This window comes from Tachypleus tridentatus, chromosome 9 (genome assembly GCF_004210375.1).
Source record: "Tachypleus tridentatus isolate NWPU-2018 chromosome 9, ASM421037v1, whole genome shotgun sequence".
Lineage (NCBI taxonomy): Eukaryota > Metazoa > Arthropoda > Merostomata > Xiphosura > Limulidae > Tachypleus > Tachypleus tridentatus.
The window spans coordinates 100277997-100303250 of record NC_134833.1 but is presented as its reverse complement, the minus strand read 5'-3'; the positions used below and the strand labels follow the sequence as shown (position 1 = coordinate 100303250).

Genomic DNA, 25254 nt, shown 5'->3' with positions numbered 1-25254 from the left:
ATCAAGTGAAAATAATTTGAGATATATCAGCCTCTCCTCATTTAATGTTTCCATCTTAGGCACCATTCTAGTACACTTCTCTGAGCCTTTTCCAACAATTCAATGTCTTACCTAAGGTAAGTAGCCTAAGACTGAATACAGTATTCTAAATGTGGCCTAACCAGCAATATGTACAATGAAATTGCAACCTGTTTAGAGTTGTATTCAATATTTCTGTAGATACAATCTAAAATTCTATTTGCCCTACAACTAGCAATAGCACACTGCATGGATGACTTTATAGAATGATCAATTACTATACCAAGATCCATTTCTTTCATGACACTGTTAAAGTTTTTCCCATCCAAATCATACTTATAGTTAAAACCCATCTGCCATTTATTTGTCTAACTCAATAAATGATCTAAATCCTTTTGTAAAGAAGCAGCATCCTCTTCACAGCTAGCAACACCCAAGACCTTAATATTATCTCCAAATGTAGGAAATTTATTAACAATTGCTTCACCTATGTCATTAGTGTAAATTGAAAAGAGCAAAGGTCCTTAGACTGAACCCTGAGGTACCCCATTTGTGACATTAATCCAGTTTGACTAAACTATATTTGTAACAACCTTCTGCTTTCTTCCATCCATCCTCTTTTCTATCCAATTTCCTAACTTAACCCACAACACCTACAAACAATTATTTTTACAAGTCTTTTATGTGGCACCTTGTAAAATACTTTATCAAAATCCTGACACACCAAATCTACACCCTTATCCTCATCTATATATGAAGTAACCTTTTTAATGAATGTCAAAAAATTTGTAAAGTACAATTTTCCCTTAGTGAAATCACTTTGACTATCCAATAAAAATTCTAAACTTTGTTAAATGACTTTGCAAAGCATTTTTAAGTATTTACTAAATTTTTCCCAGTGTTGATGTCAGGCTAAAGGGTCTGTAATAACTGGGACAACTTTTAATCACCTTCCTTGAAAAGAGACGTTACATTAGCTAACTTCTAATCCTCTGGTATCTGCCCACTATTCAAGGACTGACAAAAATAGTAGTAAGTGGCTCACATGTCTATTCTTTAATCTGCTTCAAAATTCTTTCGGAAATATTATTTGGACCAAGAGCCTTATTGTTTTTTAAAACTTTCTAAATTTTCCTTAACCAGCTTAGAATTAATGCAGTCATTCTGTTTGATCTCATTTTCTAATTGTCAAGTGCTTAAATCTTCGTTAGTAAAAACTAAATATAAAGCAAAATTTAATAACACAACTATTTCTTTAGATATTTGCCTTCCTTTATTATCCCTCAAGGGCCCTACTGATAATCCAACATTTTGTTTGCTTTTAATGTATTTAAAGAAATACTTATTGTTAGTATTCACAATTTCAGCTAACCTCTTCTCATACATCTTTTCTGATGCCCTAATTTCCTGTTTCACAAACTTTCTTGGTATTTTATAATATTCTAAGCCTCCTGTCATACCAATCAAATTAATATTTCTTAAATTTATTATGCTTTTTTAATTTTATCTCTTATACTATTTTTGAGCCAATGTGGTTTTTACATTTAAAAGTTTTACATATCTGATCAGTTTCTCCAAATAACTCAGCTGCCCAATTCATAATAGACAAATCTTGTCACATCCCTTCAAACCTTACTTTTTAGAAATTTGTAACCAAAATATGATTATTCCTTATCTCCATATGCAGCAAAATATTGAAACTAATAGAACAATCATCATTTGCACTCAATTTCCATTATCTTAATCATTTCTATATTTTAAGTTAAAAACAAATCTAGAATAGCAATGTTTCTAGTGGGTTTCTTGACTATTTGGTAAAGAAAGCCATCATTCCAATTTGAAAAAAACCTCCCCCCCTCATGGTTTGAATCGAACATTTCCCTATCTCTATGTCTGAAACTAAACTCACCCATAATTATGACATCATTAAACAGCTGAAATCTTAATCCCATTCTAAAGTTTCTCAATACTTTCATCACAATCATTTGATGGTCTATAACAATTTCATTTATATCCACTAATAGAAACACAAATGGATTCAATCTCCTTACTATTATCTTTCACATCCTCAACTTTAACAAGATGTAACTCATGTGACACGTGTAAAGCCACTCTTCCTCCCCTTTTTAATACTATTTCCCTGTATTTCAGAGAAATTGCTGTCCTCAAAAATCATTTGTTTAAACATATTTCAGTTATTCCCATTATATCAAACTCCTCCATTTCTACTAATAGTAATTAATATTCTAGTCATCTATTTTATTTCTTATACATAACAATAGCAGCAATTAAGCCTTTCCTTATAACTACTTTTATACTTATTCCCATGCTAAATGTTTCTCTACCTTTTATTCTGTTTGCATTTAAATTTTTCCTAGCCCTCACCACTGTCTAGTCCTAGTTTAAAATATCCAAAAACGTCCCCTTATAGCTGAGTTAGTACGTAGCCTTAGCAAACAAACCAGCCTGTACCCTATTTAGTGTTAAACAAAAGATACACAAACCTAAATCATCAACGTATCAGTTAAACAAATAATAAAAAAAATAACCTGAATAGATACAGTATTGCTTCAACTGCCAATGAGTACCACTTAAGTTCTTGATATAAAAATAATTTAAAAAAATTTTTTTATGGCTAATGCTCATGTTTCACTAAAATACGCTGAATCAAATTTCCATTTAAGTTGCACGTCATCCACTATCCTTTAAGATTAAATAAATTTCTTAATGAACGAAAATGCCATGAAATACGGTTATAACAGTTTTATTAGAATTAAGCGGAAAGCTTTTAAAATATCAACCACCAAATAGTTTTACCGTTTCTACCTGTTTTCGTCATCTTAAGATGAACAAACATTCTATTCTTGCGAGCGCTATTGTTTAATTCTGGTTAGTATCACTCATTTGTTATTCTGTTATTTAAGATTCTTGGGCGCTAACGCCTTTACCTTATTCAACACTGCAATATAACATTACACACCAAACGAGTAAACTACTAATTCACTTATTATTCTGAGTACTCCCTTGTCTTATATTTCGGTACTTATCGATTCACACTACTTATGTAATATATTATATAAGCCAGTAGTTCTCAACATTTTTCAATAATGTACCTTCAGCTAATTATCAATATTATCATATACCCCTACAGTGGCACCATCAACGTTTTTTTTTAGGTGCACTGATGAATAGCTACTTTGCCGAACCGCCGCCCTGTATCACCTGGAAGTAATTTTGTGTCCCCAATTGAGAACAATTTGCATATACCACTTAACACACTACCAAAATATTTGAATAACACCGGGGAAGCCACCTGCATTTCCTCTTGTTGTGGTTAACTAACTTTGCATTCACATTTTTCTTTGGGTAGTGACTCACATAACAAAAAAGAAAGATAAAACACACTGATTCTGTTCTTCATAATTTAATAGAAATGATACTTACTGACTGCGGTGAAAAGATAATTTGAATCGACCACTCGTATGTTTTGAAATCCAATACACAGATCAGTAAATTCTGAGAACTATTCAATAACATAAGAACAAAACTTTAAATTTCTACAATACCTCACGAAACAACAACATAAGTAAGATTTAGTGTAGCAGTGAATTTGGCCACAGACCCCAACATAAGGAAGAAAATTAATAATAACGAAGCCAGCACTCTGCCATTACGTTTTTCAACTGAAACGCTATGATAAAATAGATGTCAGCTTTGTGAACCGTAGCAACAGAATGCGCTAGTTTACTCACGATTCCATAACGATCGACAACCAATGGCTGTGTTGCGTTTGAAGTTGTAAGTTGTATGCAAAAGCAGCCATCTAAAACATAAAACAACCGGCAGAAAATAAAATAAAAACAGTGTAACACGTTTGACAGATAAGAAACAAAGTTTCATAAAGTTCCAATTAACTTCAAAAGTGGAAACCATAAAAAAACTCTCAACTACCAGTAAAAGTTCGGTTTTTAAATAATAAATAATAACTTCATTCGTGTCATATAATTTATGCGAGTTTCATCAAATCTAGAAACGTAAATAACTGTGAGAGATTTAAGAAAAGTGTTTGTTGTTGTACAACGTCGTTTAACCTTTCTCTCTACAGATCTTTACATAATTCATCAATCTTTAAGATCTATATTCATAACATTCCTGTCATTATTAATTACCTCACTTCGTTATACCAACAACTTTGCTAAGTATAGCATCCTTGGAATAAAATAAACTTGCGATATTTTACTGGAAGCTATTCATAGATAAGAATGAACTTCTTTATCTGCTAATTATTACTAAACTGAAATTCTAACCAACACTTTACGAAGTTATTGCAGTAATGGATGTTGTTGCTTTTAACACCAAAACTGTTTTGGTCTGCTACGCATGTATAGTATGTTCGGTGTCACACAACTTATTTGTTCTCTGCTAGTACAGCAGTAAGTCTACGCTAAAATCAGGGATTCAATTCCTCTCGGTGAAGTCAGCAGATAACCCGAGGTGACTTTTTGCTAAATGGAAAAACACACATACACAACTTGTTGTAAACGAACTTTACATGTAAATACATATCTTGGTTATGTTCGTTTCGTGCCCTTTCATTTTTTAAACAATTCAAAAAACGTATTTCGGTAACAAAATGTGCTACAGTTTTAGAAACCAATTTCTGGTAAATATTTATCTGTAACTGAGAGAACATATACAGAGTTTAAGAAGAACAAATAACAAAAAAGGCTGAAAATTACAACGTTCTATTAGGGCCTTTTCGACTTTTGTATACAAAAATACTATTTGATAAACATCCATTGTTTACTTCTTAAACTCCAATGCTATTAAATTATTAACATGGTTAACCTATTCCAAAACTACCAGGGGTACTGTCGTATCTTTCAACTTATTGAGCATGCTTATGGAGTTAATTTAATTTTAAAATCAAAACTGTCAATTACTTTAGTAGAATAACTACAACAAACAAGTGTATATTTATCATGTTTTCTTAGACTACGCTTAATGCTTATATTATTCAGGAATGTTTTATGCTTGCATTAGTTGTAACATACATAAAGGAGGGTAAAGCATTCTGTTTTTGGTTTGTTTATTTTGAATTTCGCGCAAAGCTACACCAGGACTATCTGCGATAGCCGTCCCTACTTTAGCAGCTAGTCATCATCACTCTTAGAATACTCTTTTATCAATGAAGTGGGATTAGCCAATAATAACATCCCAACAGATGAAATGGCGAGCATGTTTCGTATGAAAAAGATTGGAACCCGTCACCCTCAGATTACGAATCAAGTGCCCTAACAAATCTGGCCATGCCGGACCAAATCATATTGAAGGATTCGATGCTTAATTTTGACTATATGTTATATATAGGGCGTCATCACTTTTAAGATACTACAAAAAGGCATTCCTTTTGGAATAACCTGTAACAGCTAGTTTAAGAGTAAAGCCACATGAGGTTATTTGCTACGTCCACTGGAAGGAATTGAGCTTCGGACTTTAGCGTTGTAAACAGTAGACATACTGCTGCTCTACCGAGAAATTACGAGTTCTTACTCAAGTAAGTAATACATGATAGAAGAGTCATTATTTTCTTAAACAAGTACTATTCCTTGAGTTTTCTCTTAACTAGATAATCACTTAAAAATAGTTCAAATATTTTATGTTCTAGCCTAAATGACTGGGAGTTAGTCGTTTCAAATATCTCAGAATTATACTTCACCTCCGATATATCTCAAGGTCATTCTTGGCAGTTTATTCCTTCAGTACAAATACCTCTGTATTGTATCTAAGTAGCTAATACCTTCATTTCTAATATCCCTCTATTATACTTAATTGACTAAACCTCTTAGTTTAAATGTCGTAGTGATATACATAAATAACTTTCCTTGTTCATTCTAGAGGCGGAACCAGGGCAGGACACACATGGCAATGCCCCGTGGCCTCTGAACTACTTGTTCTGCCATTTTACGTTCCGAATTATATATAATTAGCTAATCCCCCCTTTTAAAATAACTCTCTGCTACACTTAATTGGCTAATTCCTTAAATTTAAATACCCTAGTGTTAAACATAAATAATTTATCCGTTAATTTTACATTACTCTATGTTACACATAATTAGCTAACACCTTTATATTTCAAATACCCCTCACTTGTACTTAGCTGGCTTATATCTCCTTATATCACCGAGTTACGTTTAACAGTGGTCTAGAAACTTTACATTATACTTACATGGTTTGTCCTTTCAGTACAGGTATCACAGGATTAAAACCAATAGTCTATTCCTTTTATAATGAATATTTCTTCTTTACTGCATATTGAAAACCATGTACTAGCATTATATGTCTTATAAAAAGAAATGATGTGTTCACACAATGCATTCATATTCACCAATTCTTGGTTTCTGTCAAATATCTGAAAGGTGTCATATTGTTGAAACTGTCTCATAGTTTACTTAAGAAATAGTTTTCTCACACGTGCACTAGCTGTTCCTTTAAAAATTTAGCATTAACTTTATGCAAGTATTTTAAAATTTGATTTTTTCAACAAAGTCTGCAACACATTTTAGTTTGCGCATAAAAAATGTGCAAAATGTGCGAGAAGCATGAAATTTGTAATATATTCATGGAACTTGTCTACTAGGGCGAGTTAAATGTGTCTTAGTAAGCCTATTACATGACTAACCGATCATTTTCTCGAATTTTGGATGAGATGCGTTCTGCAGGTGTTAACACTTAAAAGTATAACACAGGAACATGCGAAATTCACGCCATTTTAATTTAATAATTAATTTATTTCCAGAAATCTGGGACAAAATGTGCCATAAAACAATCACCATATAAGAAATTGACAAATTAAGATCCATATCAAAACTATTGTCCCCCCAGTGGCACAATGATATGTCTGTGGACTTACAACGCTAGAAAATGAGTTTCGATATTCGTGATGGGCAAAGCACAGATAGCCCATTGTTTAGCTTTGTATATTAATTCCAAACAAACAAAATTATTTTGTCTTCAGCTTAAGTTCGTCGAAATAAAATTGTAAATAGCTTGTATTCTGTAATTTTCTATCAAACTGTTCACTAAGTTTAGTGGTAACGATATTCAAAATTTGGTTACTTCTTTAAAGTACAAAAAAAACATTAAATTATAAGTGTTTGGTTATTCCAAATAATGACTATCATTTATAGTCATTATATAAATATAATGACTATATATATAAATATATATAATATATAAATATTATTTAAATTAAATATAAATTAATATAAACTATATATTTAATTAAACGTTGAATAATTAAAAATATATCAAAATTATCAGTTAATGTGATTTTTAGTCTGTGAGGTTGTCATATAGACTCGATAAATTTAAGTCTGGAAAATATTTCAAGTTTTAATCACTGAAAAAACGCAATAAAGGCAAAAAAAAAGCCAAATCTGTCTTACTTTTTATGTGGGTGAAGCATACCCAGATGGTTAAGTTTGTTAATTTTGTGTATTTGCTACAAAAAAAAGCTTTTAAATTAGCATTGAAAGTTACATTTACATGCATTTTTGTGAAATTAATAAACGTTCATTTTGCCTGAGATAGTTTTCTACCTCACAGTAATGATTCTTTATTATTATAGCATATGGAATTCTGGGCCTACAAAATCGAATGACAAAGATAAATCTCTGGTATGCTTCAAAATTATCTTTGACAAATCTAAATATGAAGCACAAGCTTGTCAAAAATGAAGTTACTCATATTCTAATATAACATTTTATCAAGAAACCATGATAAAACCTTGAATACAATAATAAGTATACACGAACAAGTTGAAATTTCTTGTATTACACTTAGTGTGTATGTGTTTTCTCATAGCAAAACCACTTTGGGCTAGCTACTGAGTCCACTGAGGGGAATCGAACCCCTTATTTTAACGTTGCAAATCTGTAGACTTACCACTGTAGCAGCAGAGGATGTATTATACTGAAAACTCTTGAATATCTTTGCAGAACAGTAACAATACTTGCAAAATGAATAACGCTTAATTTCTGGTTTTCTATATCCAGAAGTTTGTGAGTCAAATATACAGTTTTAGTACTGCCATCAACGAGTTCAAAAAGTATTATATGATTTATTGATATAGATATCTGTGGATACAGTAGACTAAATGATATTCTGCAAAACTAGCAAGAAGTGAAAGAAATGAATACATGTAAAGAAAAAACATTAATACCTTGAAAACTGTTCTTTACAACACAGATTCCACCAAAATCCAATAAAACCTTTCAACTTGTTATTTATTTCATTCTTGGGCAAGTAAATGCAAATTAAAAATCTCAAAACCTTGAAACACTTTGTGTTATATTATACAATATACTTTTCTGCTCCATTAAGGCATTTGAAAAAAACTATATATATAACAGCACAAAGAAGATGCACATGGTCAAACAAGAACCTTCTTTTACCTTCTAAAAGCCTTTCTTTCAATCAAACACATAGCATGCTCATTTTGCAATGTCAGCTCAGACAACTGGCTATATCTAAGTAATCTCATTGCTCATCACCTTACAAATTCACTTGCCCAAAGAGAAACAACAGAAAGGATATGATAAATTTTCAAACTAGTCCTTTAAATTAGTCACATCTTGGTGCATTTTATCTGAAATGCTTCAGCATACCATAATCTGATTAAAGCATTTTATATGCAAAAAACAACCAAGTTTCAATAAAGAAGTAAACATATAAAGATGTTATATCAAAAAAGAGTCAAAGTCCATAAAAAATCTAACATGAAAGTAATTTCAATAAAAATAAATTGTTGAAAATTCTGCCCTTTGTATACTAATCATGTTGCAGTGAAAAATGGTGTCAAGTATTCTCCAATGTTTACTTGTTTAATTTTAATTACATTTTAACAGGCTTTGCTTTCTTTAATAATTTGGCTCACTACTTGATATCTCATTTCTATATGATTCTACCCCAGTGGCACAGCGTAAGTCTATGGACAAGCACAGACAGCTAATTGTACTGCTTTGTGCTTAACTTCAAACAAATCAACATCACAAAATTTATATGGCTGATCCCTTTATTCTGATTTGATTATTTTTATACATGTGAAATGCTTGATTACATGCCACTATTTTTTGTTTTGATTGTAATTTTTAACAAAAATCTTTAAACTGATGAAACTTTATTAATCTTTTATTGTAAAATGAAATGTGCTAAAGTAAAAAGAATCCAAACTAAAGTGAAATATGAGCCTGAACTTTAGGTGACTCTTCAACATGACTACTTAAGCTTTGCCCACCAGATCACCATTTCACTTTAGCTTTTCCATCCATTCATTTTTAATTTGTATGAACCACATTTATGCCCCAAGTGACTGTGTGATGTATTAATCATTAGATATGTATAAAATTAGTTTGTTTTTTTAACAACAACACCTGATAAAGATGTCAATGTGGATGGATTTCCTAGTAGTAACAATTCAACACCTACCTGTATGATTGTTTGTGTAACATTTGTAGATGTTTTATTACTACAACAAGGAGAAGAACAACTAAAGAAAGAAACAATAACTGCACCACATACTGATGATTCATTTCCATTAATCTAAAATGGATATAAAGTTGCTACTTTTAATGTAAAGTAAGTGTATCTAGCTATATTCAGAAACATAAGAATGAAGACATTAGGAAGAGCTGAGTCAACACCACAGATTTATCCAAACGTCTGTCCCTGTGTGCACACTAACACTAGTAATAACCTGACTGGGCAGTATCTCTATATATCTGTTCATGGAGACAAACTGCAATAATTTTTTTCTAAATTTTAAAATATTAATTGCTTTTCACACAACATTGTTAGAATTGTTTTAATACACATGTTTATTTAATATAACTGTTCCTTAAAACAAAACAATAATTTAACACTCTTTGAAAGTTTATCTTGATCTGTAACAAATATAATACAGTTTAATATATTGCATTAAAATTAATTAAAAATAAGGTTCCATCTAAAGCAGGATTAAAATCCCAGATTTCAACTGAAGCTATCAACAATGACACAGTATCATAAATCATTCCATTTCCTCATTTCAGGTTTTCCATCTAAACTTAAATTTCTAATTCACAAGTTTTAAACAAATGATTATTGAGAATAATTCACCACTAAAATTATCTAAAAAATATTAATATTGACGCTACAGTTGTCAATTATCTCTTGTTCAATTTAATACCTACCAGCAGAATTTTTTGTGCCAGTCATCGTTTACTTATTATGTTTTGTTTCTTCAACAATAAGATGAACAATAATGTTAAGGCTTTTCCATGGCTCGGCATGGCCAAGCGTGTTAAGGCGTGCGTCTCGTAATCTGAGGGTCGCTGGTTCGCATCCCGGTCGCGCCAAACATGCTCGCCCTTTCAGCCGTGGGGGCGTTATAATGTGACGGTCAATCCCACTATTCGTTAGTAAAAGAGTAGCCCAAGAGTTGGCGGTGGGTGGTGATGACTAGCTGCCTTCCCTCTAGTCTTACACTGCTAAATTAGGGACGGCTAGCACAGATAGCCCTCGAGTAGCTTTGTGCGAAATTCCAAAAACAAAAAACAAACAAGGCTTTTCCATTGCTCATAATTTAAAACATATATGAGCCTGTCGTTTTTCATATGACGTAAGAATGTTTAAATCTGTTCAGAAACATTTTAGCATTTGTAACAAGCAACGACAATAGCTTAGTTTTGGTTAAAAGTTTTTTAAACTTTAATTTTTAAAAATATTTAAACCCTGCACTTTTTCCATCTACACTTATACAATAAATAAAGTTCGGTATCTTCCTTATAAGTGTAATAATGTATCACACCATGTCAAACTGCTTGCAAAAGTGAATTCCAAATTTTGCGTCATAAGCCTTTAAACTTAACGCTGACCCAGTTTGACATAACACCAGAAACAATCACCGTTAAATCTAAAACATCCAATAAGTGTTATCACAGCACCATAAGGAAATTGTGCGAAAACATAAGTTTTTTAGTAACAAGAGATAAATGCTTATGTGTCAGAAAAAGTCTCAAAAATTGGGTCATTCTCAAGTTTTGAACAGTGGCTATTTTACCTATTTTCCAACAATGGTGCTCCTGTTGTTGCGACATAGTTGCAAATTAGCTGATACACGTAATACTTTTAAAACTAACCCACATTATTAATAAATGTTCACACTTCAGTTGATGTTTGTTCTGTCGTAAGCTTGCACATCGGGTTATCTGCTGTGTCAGGGGCTGAGATGAAATTTCGATTTTTAGCGTTATAAGCCTTGAAGCTTATTGCTGAGCTAATGGAAAACATTGAACAACGATACATGAATTTCAGTGATGACGAGAAAACCCACTTGTAGAGAAATATATATGTAAAAACGGCTGGTTTGGGTTGAGAAAATTGTTTATGTAGAGGAGCAAGCAACATTTCGACCTTCTTCAGTCATTGTCAGGTTTTTTGTGAACCTGACGATAGCTGCAGAAGATCGAAACGTTGCTCGCTCCTCTATATAAACAATTTTCTCGATACATGACTTTATACTTTACGTCTCAGGAAAGCGGGAAATCAATAATGTTATAATAGCTGCACTTCTGTTGCTTTCATGAAAGAAAAAACAAACAAAACCAGGAAGTGGCACCGTGTAATATTTCAATTAGGTCATTTACAGGTATTCGCGGTCTAGAAAATAAACATAATGACACAAAAAACAATGGTGACAAGAAATTATACCCGTTAGAATTTATAGCAACTTAATTTACTTTTGAATTAATTGTTTCGAAGGTTCATTTTTAACGTGAGTAAAAATTGAACATATTTTTTTAACAAAAGGCGTTACCTTGCATAAAGTTCGAAATAAATTATCAGTAGGATGGAAAGATAAGACATCAAACTGGAGTTACCTGTTTAAAAGAGCGGCGTTTTCCTGTTTAACTTTCGAGTAACGATCGTCGTTGGTAGTCTGGTTCTCTGTTAAGACAGTAACTTGATGCTGCAACATTTGGACCTGTAGGAAAGAACGCGAGAAAAAAAATATAGAATACGATTCACTGAGGGAGGAGCAAGGAAACCTGAATTGAATATAGCATCATAATGTTAATTACAAAGATCACACAGAATACGTCTCTTTCATAGAAAAAATGTTATAACTATAGTTGCACAATCACCAAAAAGATGCACCGTAAAAACCTACAGACAAATTTCATGAGGAAAAACAATTCATATTATCTGGATGAATATTTCAGGCCAAAGTATGTATGTGTTATTTCACATTTTTAATGTGTATTTAAACCTACTTTTTAATAAAAACTTACATTTACAGAATATAGGAAAAATGTAAATTACAAATACTACTGAACATTAAGGTACCATTAAAGAATCTCGACTGATAAAGTTGGCCTAAATACTCTGATTCAAATGCCGTATACTCGTTTTTCAAATCTTTAACTTGTACAGCATTAATGAGTTTACTTCATCTGTCTGATCAAAATAAAAATGATGTAATAGCGATGGTTTAGCGACTTAATTATGAAGCGATTTCGTGACAGATAACAAATTTGAACTAATATATCGAATTTTTTAAAAGCTTTAAAAGTTAGTAATTTTGTATGCTAATTCAGTTTAACAGTTGTGTATTGTCAGCAGCTGCTCGTCAATTGCTCTATTTCTTTTATTTCTTTTTCTTTCCTTGGTATTTTCAGGAACACTGATTTCTTAAAAAAGAAGAATGGTAACCTTTCTTCCGTGAGGATCGGCAGAAAATAAATTATGAATTATGACTTGAATGAATTGAGGGAAAGCTTAATCATAAGTTTCACAGCGAACAAAACCCTTTATTTATTTATTAACAAACACGAAGTAAACAATTACAACATCCTAAGGGGTATGTTCATAAGATGAAACAGGCACACTACTCTTTAAGTACATGAGAGGTTAATAATGAGTGAATATCAGGATAAAACTAGAAGAATCACTCACTATAAACTTCTTTTAATAAGGCAAATATCTCAAAGTGAATCTGTCAACCATAAAATCTAGCCATACCATTAGCAAAGTTATGTAAGACCAGTATTCAGGTACATCTTAATACCTGTACGATTGGTATGACTAATGAAACCATTTGTACAAGCCTAAGGATTTCTCCAGCGACACGATTCACAGGAAAATCCAAAAATACCAAAAAAATTTACCTTTGACAATGTGTGACTAATATAATAATAAGACCAATGCAGTCAAAAGCCTACAGGTTTAACATATGCGCCAAAGCGTGTATATGCGACATTTTTTTTAAATTAGAAATATTCAATTTTCTAAAACTAAACGATGTTTGACATACCAAAAATTCTGTGATTTAATACGGTCACATATGTCTCTAATATTCACCCCATAAGGAACTTAAATCTCTCTGCCCCACATTCTATACTAAAACAAGAATATTAAAATGTATTCAAACTGTTTGTCACATCTCTTGAGAACAGAGTATTCCTGATATCAAAAGATGAAGTCCACTATTGGTATTGGTTGATAACCTGTTTGTTTGTTTTTGAATTTCGCGCAAAGCTACAGGAGGGCTATCTGCTTTAGCTGTCCCTAACTTAGCAATGTAAGATAAGAGGGAAAGCAGCTAATCATCACCATCCAACACCAACTCTTAGGTTACTCTTTCACAAACAAATAGTGGGTTTGACCGTCATATTATAACGCTTCTACGGCTGAAAGGGCGAACATGTTTGGTGCGACGGGGATTTGAACCCGCGACCCTCAGATTACGAGTCGAGCGCCGTAACCACCTGGCTATGCTGGTCGCTAAATACGCAATGAATAAGAGAAAGAATCTGCAGACTTCAAGTTAGATTACCCTTCACGCATTGTGAATATATTGTTTTGAACTGATGGAATGTTCACAGGAGAAACTTTCTTAAAGGTCGAAATTTGAGGTGCGATATTATCAATCAGTAAGAGAATTACTATTTATCTCAAACGGTTTAGCGCCTTCAGGCGGGTCTGATCGCAAGTCATGCACAACGTTAGTTACTACACAATACAGCTAACATTTCTTACAGGGTTAGCGTTATGTCATCGACCAATATTACCACTCATTACTTTTAGTACTGGTGTAATATTTTTGTTTTTTTCGTTTGTGGTTAAGTGCAAAGCTACACAATGGGCTATCTATGCTGTGCCTACTATGAGCACCAAAAACCGGTGTTTAACTGGCAGTCTGGTGTAATAAACTGCCAACTCATTTTTTATAACTAATATATTTGTAGATACGCATGGGTGTAGAACTCTTCTTTTTTTTCTTCTAGCAGGAGAGATGTTCAAATTAATTAGAAAAGGCAAACATTCACGGGCAAATGCAACATGCCTTCACGACGCAAACCTAACATGGTCAATTTTAACACCATAAAAATAAAAAAACTGTCTATATCACTACTGCTTGGGATCTGCAAAACGGTATCTTGAATCCCGTATAATTTTTAAAAAATTTTGTTTCTTAATGTGTGTTGCCTGTAGAAAAGTATCTTTGTACAAAATTTTATGTAAATTGATTGAAACAAGGCTAAGTAATTGACAAAAACCCTTAAAATTATGGATTTACTTTGAACAACCTAAAATGACCAAAAATGGGCATATCTCATGTCTTTATACGTATTTGTATGGAGCCTGTAGAAAAACAACTTTGTACTACCAATTTACCAATTTTCGGCCGAAATACAGTGGAGTAATTGTAAAGAAACAAATTATGCTTTTTGTTACATCTTGATCCCCACTCTCCAACATTTATCAGATCATTAGCCAAAATTTTGATATTCTTAAAAAGGTACATAATTAGTCTTTTTAAGTATTTATTATTTTAAAACTAGCTTCATTTATATTTTCATTTAAACGATGTTTCAATGAAATTGTTAATAGCAACATTTATTACGTAAAATATAATCTAGATAAACATCAACGTTTGAATTAAAAAGGAATGTAGAACTTTGTATCGTTTTCATTCTGCGAATAAAACGCTTAGTAGTCCTAGTCTTACAAAATATCTATTTTAGTCCAGCAGGAGGGAAGGGAATGAGTCATGTTCAAACATTTCAATCGTAATTATACCTACTTGTGTACAAACATTCAGGGCTTACTTGTGTACATGCAGTTCTATTTTAGTCATTCAGCTGTATGTACTAGGTACTCACCCAGATAAAGATCAAAACGTATATGTACTTTCTCTTGTTGAAAACAGATACCATATTTTATGGCATACCTTCTGATTGAGGTCCATGACGTCATCTTCCAGTGACATATCTGTATACATATCTTCTGTAGAGTCACAGCTAATGGAGCTTCTCCTACTATTGGATGGTTGAGCATGACTGTTTGGAGTGCCACTTCGAAAAAGCTGGCTAGATAAATCAATACAAATTTATTTCGAATCATAAGTATACATTTTCATTATCTACGTCATACACAGAAAGCATTTTCCAAACAGTTGTTTTTCATTCAGGGTTAAATAAGTTACATTATTTATGACGGATGAAAATGAATATTTTTTCTTCCGAGCTTTTGTTATGCAGCCAGTATTTCTTATGCGACAAAAATTTACTGTTATATAAGACGGAAAAGAACATTACTACAGCGCATGTTCTAAAATATGCAGTACCATCTACTAGGCCTGTTGTGTTTAAATCATCATACTTCCAAAACTGTATATACATGTTTTTAAGTGGAAATATCCCAACATGATTTAGGCAAGCCAAACTGAACAAATCACAGTAACACGAATCCATAAACATTACGATCCTCACCAACCACCAGATTACATACTAATGTAGCCATATTTAATTGAAGTACAAGTAAAATCAAGTTTTGGAGAATAAAGGGGCACCGATAAAGTTTTGAAGCTCATTATTTATTTTATTACGTTTGTACTCATGGCTCTAAATAAACCATTAAGACGTTAATCTTAGGCTGTGCCAGTAATAGTAGATGCTTTGCGAAATGCTGCAAGACAAAGAGGATACATATAATGCTTCGTGATAACCAATCTCTAAGGGTCATTCGAACATAGACACTGAGGATAGGATGTTCTGTTTTCACTGAGTTAACGTTACCTGTGTAGATAGTATTCATCTTTATTTTATAATGGCCATAAAGAAGACCAAAACGTTATACAAATAAAATAACCGACAATAGCATCGGACCTTCTGATATTAATATAATTCATCTATTTATATAAAGATTTATCACATGCTGGTTTTCGAAAAAATAACGAAGAGAACAAGGCAAGAAGTCCAAAAATGATTAAATTATGTTAGGCCTATTTATTACTTAGTAATGTTATAGAAATTTCCAAGCTTAACCAACCATTTTTTGTTGTTGTTGTTGTTTTGGTTTTTAACGTACTCATTATTTCAAGATATACTACGTGTTTGTTATCATTATTACGATAAATTGTTATCATTATTACGATTTTATCGTAATAACTGTTATTTTGAAGCTCCACTCTTAGCGTTTTGTCAAACCAACAAACTAGGCTTTGTATGTTGCTTTGATGACAAGTGAATTCTTTTAAAATTTCTTTTGATCTGAATATTTTATTTTTTCCCATTTACATTTCGTATTACATTTAAGTGAAAACATACAACTATTCACGTCTTGTAAAAAAAAATGATACGCTGACTGTTTTGCATATTTGTTTAACATAATAACATAAATGATTAACCAACAAACATCCTGTGTATGAATGGTAAATAAAATAATGGTTAATATTTGTGACTGGTGAAAGAAAATTTGAAAATTATTTTGTCAGTGTTAACAATATTTCATGATTGTATAATTTAGATTAATGAAATGAGTCATGTGGTCATTATCTAAATGAGCCTTTTGTCCTTTTATTCAGTACTCATGGTTCATATTATCTATTGTTTATTTATTTTGGCAATCCAAATAAAGGTTTTCTCTTCAGTTAAAATATTTTCGAGAAAAAAAAATTCCAACGAATAAATAATTAATCATATCTCTTTACCGAGAATACACGTTGACAAATAGTATGAAAACAGTATTTCTTCTTTTACCACACTATATTTCACATTAATATATTTATTTGCACAAATAAACCAACTGAAATAAAACAATATAACCTTGTAATTACACGAATACTTGCGTCAGATCACATATTCGTTGAGCGTATGATTATAATTAATTAAATATTAATAGTTTTTTTCATCGCATCTGAGCTATACTACCCAGAATAATCATTTTGACTATGTACGTCTGTTAGTACTTTAGTAACAGAAGAAACTCAGCCCTGTAATGATTGCACCTTATTAAACCACCTGTTTACGACGTTTTCATCTATAATCTCAATAAGCCACGCGAAATTCGATCAACTTAGGGGATTTAAGCTAGTCCTAAATCCACATATTAAACTAACAATGTCAAATATTCTTCATAGATGCATTTATAATTATAAACAATATCCAAAAATAAATCTAAACGTTAGAGCTAGTAAAATATAATAAAACTAGCTTTATACAAAATAAGATATAATTCACAAAACACATTAAAACATCAGTCATTTACTAGTTTACCATAAATCTTACTCTAAGGGATGTAGAAATCCTATCTATTTTGGAACAATCATCGTGACGTAACTCCAATAACTTCTGCTTTTAAGGATTATTTTTCCTACATCATCATGAAACATTGACTTCCAAAAAATATTGTCCTGCTCTCTTATGTTATCGGTAGCCCCTATGGCACAGCAGTATGTCTGCGGACTTATAACGTTAGAACCAGGGCTTCGATACCCGTGGTAGGCAGAGCACATTTATCCCAGTGCATAGCTTTGTGCTTAATTACAAGCAAGAGGCTAAAAAAAACAAAAAACAAGATAAGTGCATTATCGATTTCAAGCCACCGTGTTATAGGCTTAGATTTTCTATTATCAGGAAAGGTACACATTCCTAGCGTTAATAATAATTGTAAATTTAAGAGCAAATGAAAATATTCCTGGTACGTTACATCAAATGATGAGTCACAGTCGGGTTTTGTTTCTCTTTATCTACAGATTCTAAATTAGTATAATGTTTTTGTTTTTTCTTCCCATTGTGCGTATTCGTACAAGGCATTAACATGAACAATTTTTTGTACAGGACCTTACCTAGCTAAGGCGTTTGAGGACAACCTCTTGCTTGACCTAAAAACAAAAGAGAACATGCCCCTTATATCAAACAAACAAGAAATAAAAAAAGGTTTAATTATTATATGTTATATACATTACATTTTATTACAATAATTGAAATAACTATAGTGTTTATACAATAACATCAACTTTTAGGATTACTTTGTGTCGATAGCAATGAAGCTTCAAATAAACATATTTCTGTGAAATGAGATTAAACACAGGTCATAATGGTAGAAACAGTCCAGTATGCAGGTCAATAAATATGTCACAAACAAACTTGTTCGCGTAAGTTAATCTAAAGAAACCTGTTACACAGTAGTGTCGTTCACTTGGTGTATTTGATGTAACTCAAAGATTTATGATATTATACAACGTATTCTTAGTACTGGTTCCTAGAAATATGATAACGTGAAAACCAACGTGTGGGTGAACAAAATATATGCAAAAGCATCAAAATAACCAATTAATTAATCTATTGATTAGCTTAGTCACGTTCATTTATTGGGTTATAAAACTTAAACTAGAAGAGAGTGTAAAAGATGAATAAAGGTCAGATTATAAGTGTGCTTTAACTCAAATGAATCACGTTAATTTAACGATATTTGTTCATAAGGCTTTTATCTCTCTTATTTACAAAAAAATGTTTCAATGTAGTTTAGTGTATATGTCTGCTTCAACTGAGTACTATGTATATATGTATGTACATAGGTGTATATGTATATATATATATATACACTGTTTATTAAATGTTTCTGTATTAAATGCATACGTATATTTTTTATAAGTACTATATATGTATATATATATATGTTTATTAAATGTTTCTATAACATCGGTTAGAAACATATTTTCTGTTAGTTTATACACTGATTTATAAAGTTACAAACATGTATATATATGTATGTAATATGCAAAAGCCATTATTGATATACATATAGTTTATACACTGATTTAAAAAGTTACAAACATGTATATATATGTATGTAATATGCAAAAGCCATTATTGATATACATATATGTGTATATCTTATCTGCTAAACAACCAAATAGCATGAAACCGTATGGGTCACTGAATTCTTCCGTTCCGCGAATGCCTACATTTAACAGTCAGCCAAGTACGAGACGGGTACGCTGAGTTTATTACTGACGGTAAAAACAGCTACGCCGAAAAGCTGTTTGTACGTATATACGTATGTATCCACATACGTAATGGAAACTGAAACTTTTTTCCAAGAACTTTTTTGAATATAATTATCTCTATTTTTATTACATAAACTTCTAATATTCAACAGTTTTACTTTGAATAGTGTGGTGGCGTCATTACAGTCATCTTCAAAAATTGTTCTTGTCACGTAAACGTACGCCATTATATGTTATCACTCCGAGATCATTGTTAAATACAGTTTTGTACCAGAAACTGTCCGCTATTCTAATGCAAGTACTATATAGTATTGAACAACGATCTCGCACCTGAACAAAAAATATCAAACTATTACTGGAGCAACATATCGGGAAAGAATTTAACAGCAGTTCTTCCTATACATACACATATATATTTGAACAAGTAACGAATTTTGATTTAGGCTTCCAATTAAAACAGTACTAAAGTGATTAGGTTAATAATTACACAGTCATTTGTATATATATAGTATATTTTTGATATGAAATTTTTCACATATTTTTAACGGCTAGTGCAAGCAGACAGTTTTATTCTGATAAATGTTTCAGTTAAAGTTCTACTTTTTAAATAAATTGTGAATTAAGTTTCACTGATTTCACATTTCTTATTCCAATAGAAATAAAAAATAGTCCGAGAAATAACAAATCTACTTCTGATTTGCCACAGATTCGTGCATAAATAGAAAACTGTTACATTACATTTGACTTTGTAATCATGAAAAAGGGGACAGGTAATGATTATACTAACTGCTGTGACAATATACATGCGGTGCTCTTTACCTAGGGTCCCCTCGCTGATACAACGGTAAGTCTACGGATTTACAACGTTAAGATCAGGGGTTCGATTCCCCTTGGTGGCCTCAGCAGATAGCCCAATTTGGTTTTGTTATAAGAAAACACACATACAGCGCATGACCAGATGGTTGGAGCAGGTTGTCTTCGTGTGGCTTTGCGCAAAATTAAAAAAAATCTAGAAAATAATTGTTGTTTGCATTTATCTAGATTTAAAATAACAGTTCCAAGTGTTTAAAAATTGCATATAAATGTAATGAAGTCATGACTAAATTGTGTGCTAGCTTTTAACCACTTTAAAACATACGGCTATAAACTGAATTATTTTTCTGATTCAGCAGAAACTGAAGCAACACTATTTTTGTGTGAACTTCTCTATATAATAGATTATTAATTAATATACATTTGTTACTTGTTGTACATTTATAAAATCATGAAATTGCAACACATGATAACGGCTGATTTTTCACGAGTAATTCTAATTATAGGACAATTATTAGCTGTGATAGAAAGTTTTCACACACCTCGTTGTATAAAATTACTTGTGAATAGATTTTACCAACTTACATCGTATTGCCCCCCAGTAGCACAGTGGTATATCTGCAGAGTTACACACTAAAAACCGGGTTTCCATAGCCGTGGTGGGCAGAGCACAGATAGCCCATTGTGTAGCTTTGTGCTTAATTCAAAACAAACAAGTACATCGTATTTTTTCAGTTGAGTATCATTCTAACAAATTAATTTGATCTTTATAACAAACAGTTAACGCCACCAATTTCAGTAAATTACAAATATATAAAATCCTAGGTGGTGTTTATTCCTCGTAATTTAACCCTTAAACAGTAGGAATGTTGTAGGCAGCAGAATCAACTGAAGATGGCCGCCGTTTAAGGGTTAAAATTTTATAGATCACGTGTTTTGTAATAAATGTACTATTTTGTCTAACCTGTTTATCACGCATTACTGTACTGTTAAATTCGTTAAAACTATAGATTCGTTCTGAATACCAACGTTTTTGGCGTGCATGAATGACCTAATTAAACAGCCTGTTCAACACATTTACTAAAACACGATTCTTATATATATATTTACCTGCCCACGAACTCAAACAATAGCTACTTTAAATACGTATGGAGATAAGGGTACTTGTGTATGCCCCAAATATTTCACTAACATGAGCACTTGAAATGAAATTTTGATATCCATTCAATATGACTATTTCAAGACTTACAGACAGTCCTAATTTACAGGCTATTTTTATTAAATGAATAACTTTTTTATCTTAAATTTACTTAATTTTTGAAGATCCTTACATGAATGTGATCTGATGGCACAGAAGGCGAAAAACATTTGAGGTATCACTGCAATAATCAAGTTGAGACAAGTGTCAAGAGTTTCTAGTTCTTGAATAAAACAATACAAATACAGTGATGAAAAACATTGTAAATGTTTGTTTTGTAAATTATTTAAAACACAGTTATTTCAGTAAAATAGTTATAGTGAAATGTAATGTCAGATAAAGCATTCATACCCTGAGGCTCTTCGCAAGCTAGAACGTAGCCACGTATTATGTTGAAAATTTGAGCTGTGATGAGAACGTGTTCGTCCGCCACTTCCGGTGCTGCCGGCACTACTTGTACTACGGAAACTGTCAGAGCTGAACAACACACAGGTATATATGAATAAGTACAAAACACATATTTTAATAAAAACATACACAGTCACTAAACTTTAATTTTATAATTACGAAGCATCAGATGACATAGCCATGAATGTTTAGGATTACCTAATAACTCAGGATTTAGAGCTATAAATTGTTTTAATACGTATATCGTTTCTTTTTCTCAAACATTTTGACTAGAAATGAATTAAAATAAAGCCAATAGCGAATACGTAGAAACATATCATCTTCACACACATGTTTTACGATACGAACAAAACAAAGAAATTGTTGATAAAACAACAAACACTATCTGGTTGGTATTACGCAACATAAGCTTTTCTGAAACTTAAATTACGTCATGGATCCTAGTGACTAAATGTTGGGTAAAACTTTTACCTGTCATCAGTTTTTACAGTTCTATCGGTTACGAATCAACTTGATTATATGTCATGATACTATTTCAAGTTTTATTTTGATAATTTTGATTCGCAGACAGTTGATGAATGCAATATTGTGTTTCCTATGTATTACATGGTCACATATTTTAAACTTTCGGTGCATTAAAAGAGAAATGTAAACAAAGTTTGAAAAACCCTGTGAAGAGATTCACGCCAATTATTAAAGTATTAAACACACACATACGTCAACACGGTATACAAGTTTACATTTGTTATCCACAGAACTTGTGTGGAGGGTAAGTGAATTCTTATTTTACAAGAAACTGTAAAACGTATTTATTGATGAAACTACGCACTTGGAAGTTTGGTCATGATACATGCTAAAATGTACCCATGTTGGTGACAAAGTGAATACATTTGTAATAATTCCTCTCTTAGTGCCCTTTGACTTATCGCTTTTATTCTAATTTTTCTTCAACAACTTTTACAGTAACAAACAGTCTCATTAAAAAATAATGACCTGTTTTTTCAGTAGGTCTTGTGTTGACGTCAAAATATCAGTGATCTGTAGTTTACTCTGCTATATTGAGTGCAAAGTGCTTATGTTAGTCTTAAGTGAAAAAAATGACAAATGTCTGTTACAATATCGTGTTATCTGACGCTGTGAATCACCTCAGTGATCCGTATAAAGAAAAATGTAGCTAGAAATTGAATGGTTGTAGAGTTTCCTATTCTTATATTTTGCCAAAGTGATGTTTCTGTAGTTGATTACATGCAATCCTTAATTCAACACCTGCCACTCCAGTCAGCCTGGCATCTTGACATGGATCAAAAATTAAAGTTATTTTGGAATATTCTGGAGTGTTTTGATTAGATGAAAAATAAAACGTTTAGAACTACATCTAGGCTCTAGGTCGGGTAAGCAGACCAGTGATCTGACTCGAGACCATGAAAGCCAACATGGAGATTTTAACTAGTAAATGTAAAAGTAAAACGATGTTGCAATGTAATATGGTTGAAATTTCTAGATGTGTTTGTGAATGTGATGGTTTGAATGAAGCGATTACTGAATCACAAACAAGTATAGACGAATCTAACCTATATAAAAGTGTATGTGTCACATCAAAAATGACGGGGCAAGTACTACTACCCCACAGTATACACTAACCTCACAGTTCACAGCTAATAGAAATAAATAAATTTTGCAAAACCAAATCTGACCAATAAAAAGGCAGAAAAGTGCAGTCAAACTAGTCAAATGTCGTTAAATTCTTTGGTGAGCTAATCAAAATTGAGATCATTCATAAAATGAATTCCTCGCGTTCTTTATTGAATGATTATTGGTAAAAATTCAATACGATTAACACCTTCTAACATACAGAAAAGTAAGAGTTTTTCTCATGTTGCTTAGCAACAAAAGTATAATCTATTTTTGTTTTTATTCCATGTACTGAAAGTATAAAATGAAATGTATAACAAACAAAACTGGAAAAATACTCATTGATTTCTTAAAGTAGTCTCCGTAGATTAAAGATGTTTACTTTTATTAAAAATATCGATGATTTAGGTATTTTTAGTTTCATGATAAATTTTATACGCTTGGCTCTAGGTTAGGCAACTTCACACTATGTCTTTACTTTAGGCTTATTAAACCAACACTCACTAAACTTATAATATTTCACGGTCCTCTTTTACGCCAGTCACTAAACTCGTAATGAACAGACAGTAATGACGAGAAACGCACTCGAAGTAAAAATTTATCTCGGGACGGTTGGTATTAACACTTTTACCAATAAAGCAGAAAACAACGTTTCGACCTTCTTAGATCATATTCAGGTTAACAAAGAAAACATTGCTTTCTGCTTTATTAGTAAAAGTGTTAATACCCATACCAACTGTCCTGAGATGCAATGGAGCTGTTCAATCTGGATAAATGCATTTGAGCTTTTATGACTTCCTATTTTAAGAAATAAAGTATGACAAAGTGACTTACACTAGGCTATCTGTTTTTTGTTGGTAAAGCTTGATTTTGCTATATTTATTCCAACAAGCTAAGAAATGTGATGTCAGGGTGTAGTGTGAAGTGAGAATGGTAGAAACTGCCCTGTTGTTTTTAACTGGCTATACACTGGTATACAAGAACAGAGACTAAATAAACGGATAAATGTATAACTTTTAATCAATAATAACTAACATGGAGTAACAAAAACCTAGTTATTGAACTTCATCTGTTGGACTTTTATTCGTTCAATTTGGAAGATATATTTATTTTTACCTCTTAATTTATGTAGTCAATCTTCTATATATTGTTCTAACTGGAATATAAGGTTACACGAAGATTCACAGGATTTACAGTGATGTGCATTATAAACATTTCGAGAAATTCTATGTTAATCAAATGACTAAAATATTTTATTAGTAGTTTTCAAGTATTTTATAACGTTTATTTCTTCGTTGTTATTAAATAAAAATATTTCGTGGCTTCTTTTTCTTTTTCAAACGTACAACTGAAATGTATATTAAGATAACGTGAACATTATCATTGTGGTTCACAGCATTTCAGTATTTTTAGTATACACACTAAAGAATAACTTAGTAAAACGTCCTCCAAGCATAAGCCATTTCCTTCATGTTAATTTATGCATAAACTATTATTATGTAAAACCTATTTGTACAAATACATAATAGTGAAGTATAATTTTGAACACTAAGTGTTCTTTTGTGTTGCATTAATTTAGATGCATTAGTGTTAAACGATTAACTCTCTATTGTTGATCATTTTAGCATCTGATTCTACTAGGCCTTCTTTTGATTAGAATTCATCCCCAACAGTAATCGCCTTCCTATAATTCTTCTAACGAAAGAAATCCCAAACCAACAAATATCTAAATAAAAAGCGTGACATTACTGTTGTTTGGATATACTGAGTCTCTGAAGTACACTTATTATACCAAACAAAGCTATAACAACTTTAACATAATCTATTATCTGATTTAAAGATAAATTTA

General features: G+C 31.8%; 1 protein-coding gene across 5 annotated transcripts in view; it reads right to left on the bottom strand.

The window, feature by feature from the left end:
• The window catches only part of LOC143225876 (rab11 family-interacting protein 4B-like), a 92540-nt gene that overhangs the window by 17257 nt on the left and 50029 nt on the right, over window positions 1-25254 (bottom strand). For 4 of the 5 annotated variants that reach the window (XM_076456029.1, XM_076456031.1, XM_076456034.1 and 1 more), the window contains 5 exons: window positions 21717-21842; window positions 21499-21546; window positions 18191-18226; window positions 15293-15431; window positions 11940-12043 (listed from right to left, as the gene is read on the bottom strand). In XM_076456029.1, the coding sequence (XP_076312144.1) occupies window positions 11940-12043; window positions 15293-15431; window positions 18191-18226; window positions 21499-21546; window positions 21717-21842 (453 nt within the window). The remainder of the gene's footprint in view (window positions 1-11939; window positions 12044-15292; window positions 15432-18190; window positions 18227-21498; window positions 21547-21716; window positions 21843-25254) is intronic. The other variant, XM_076456030.1, reaches the window with a different exon arrangement.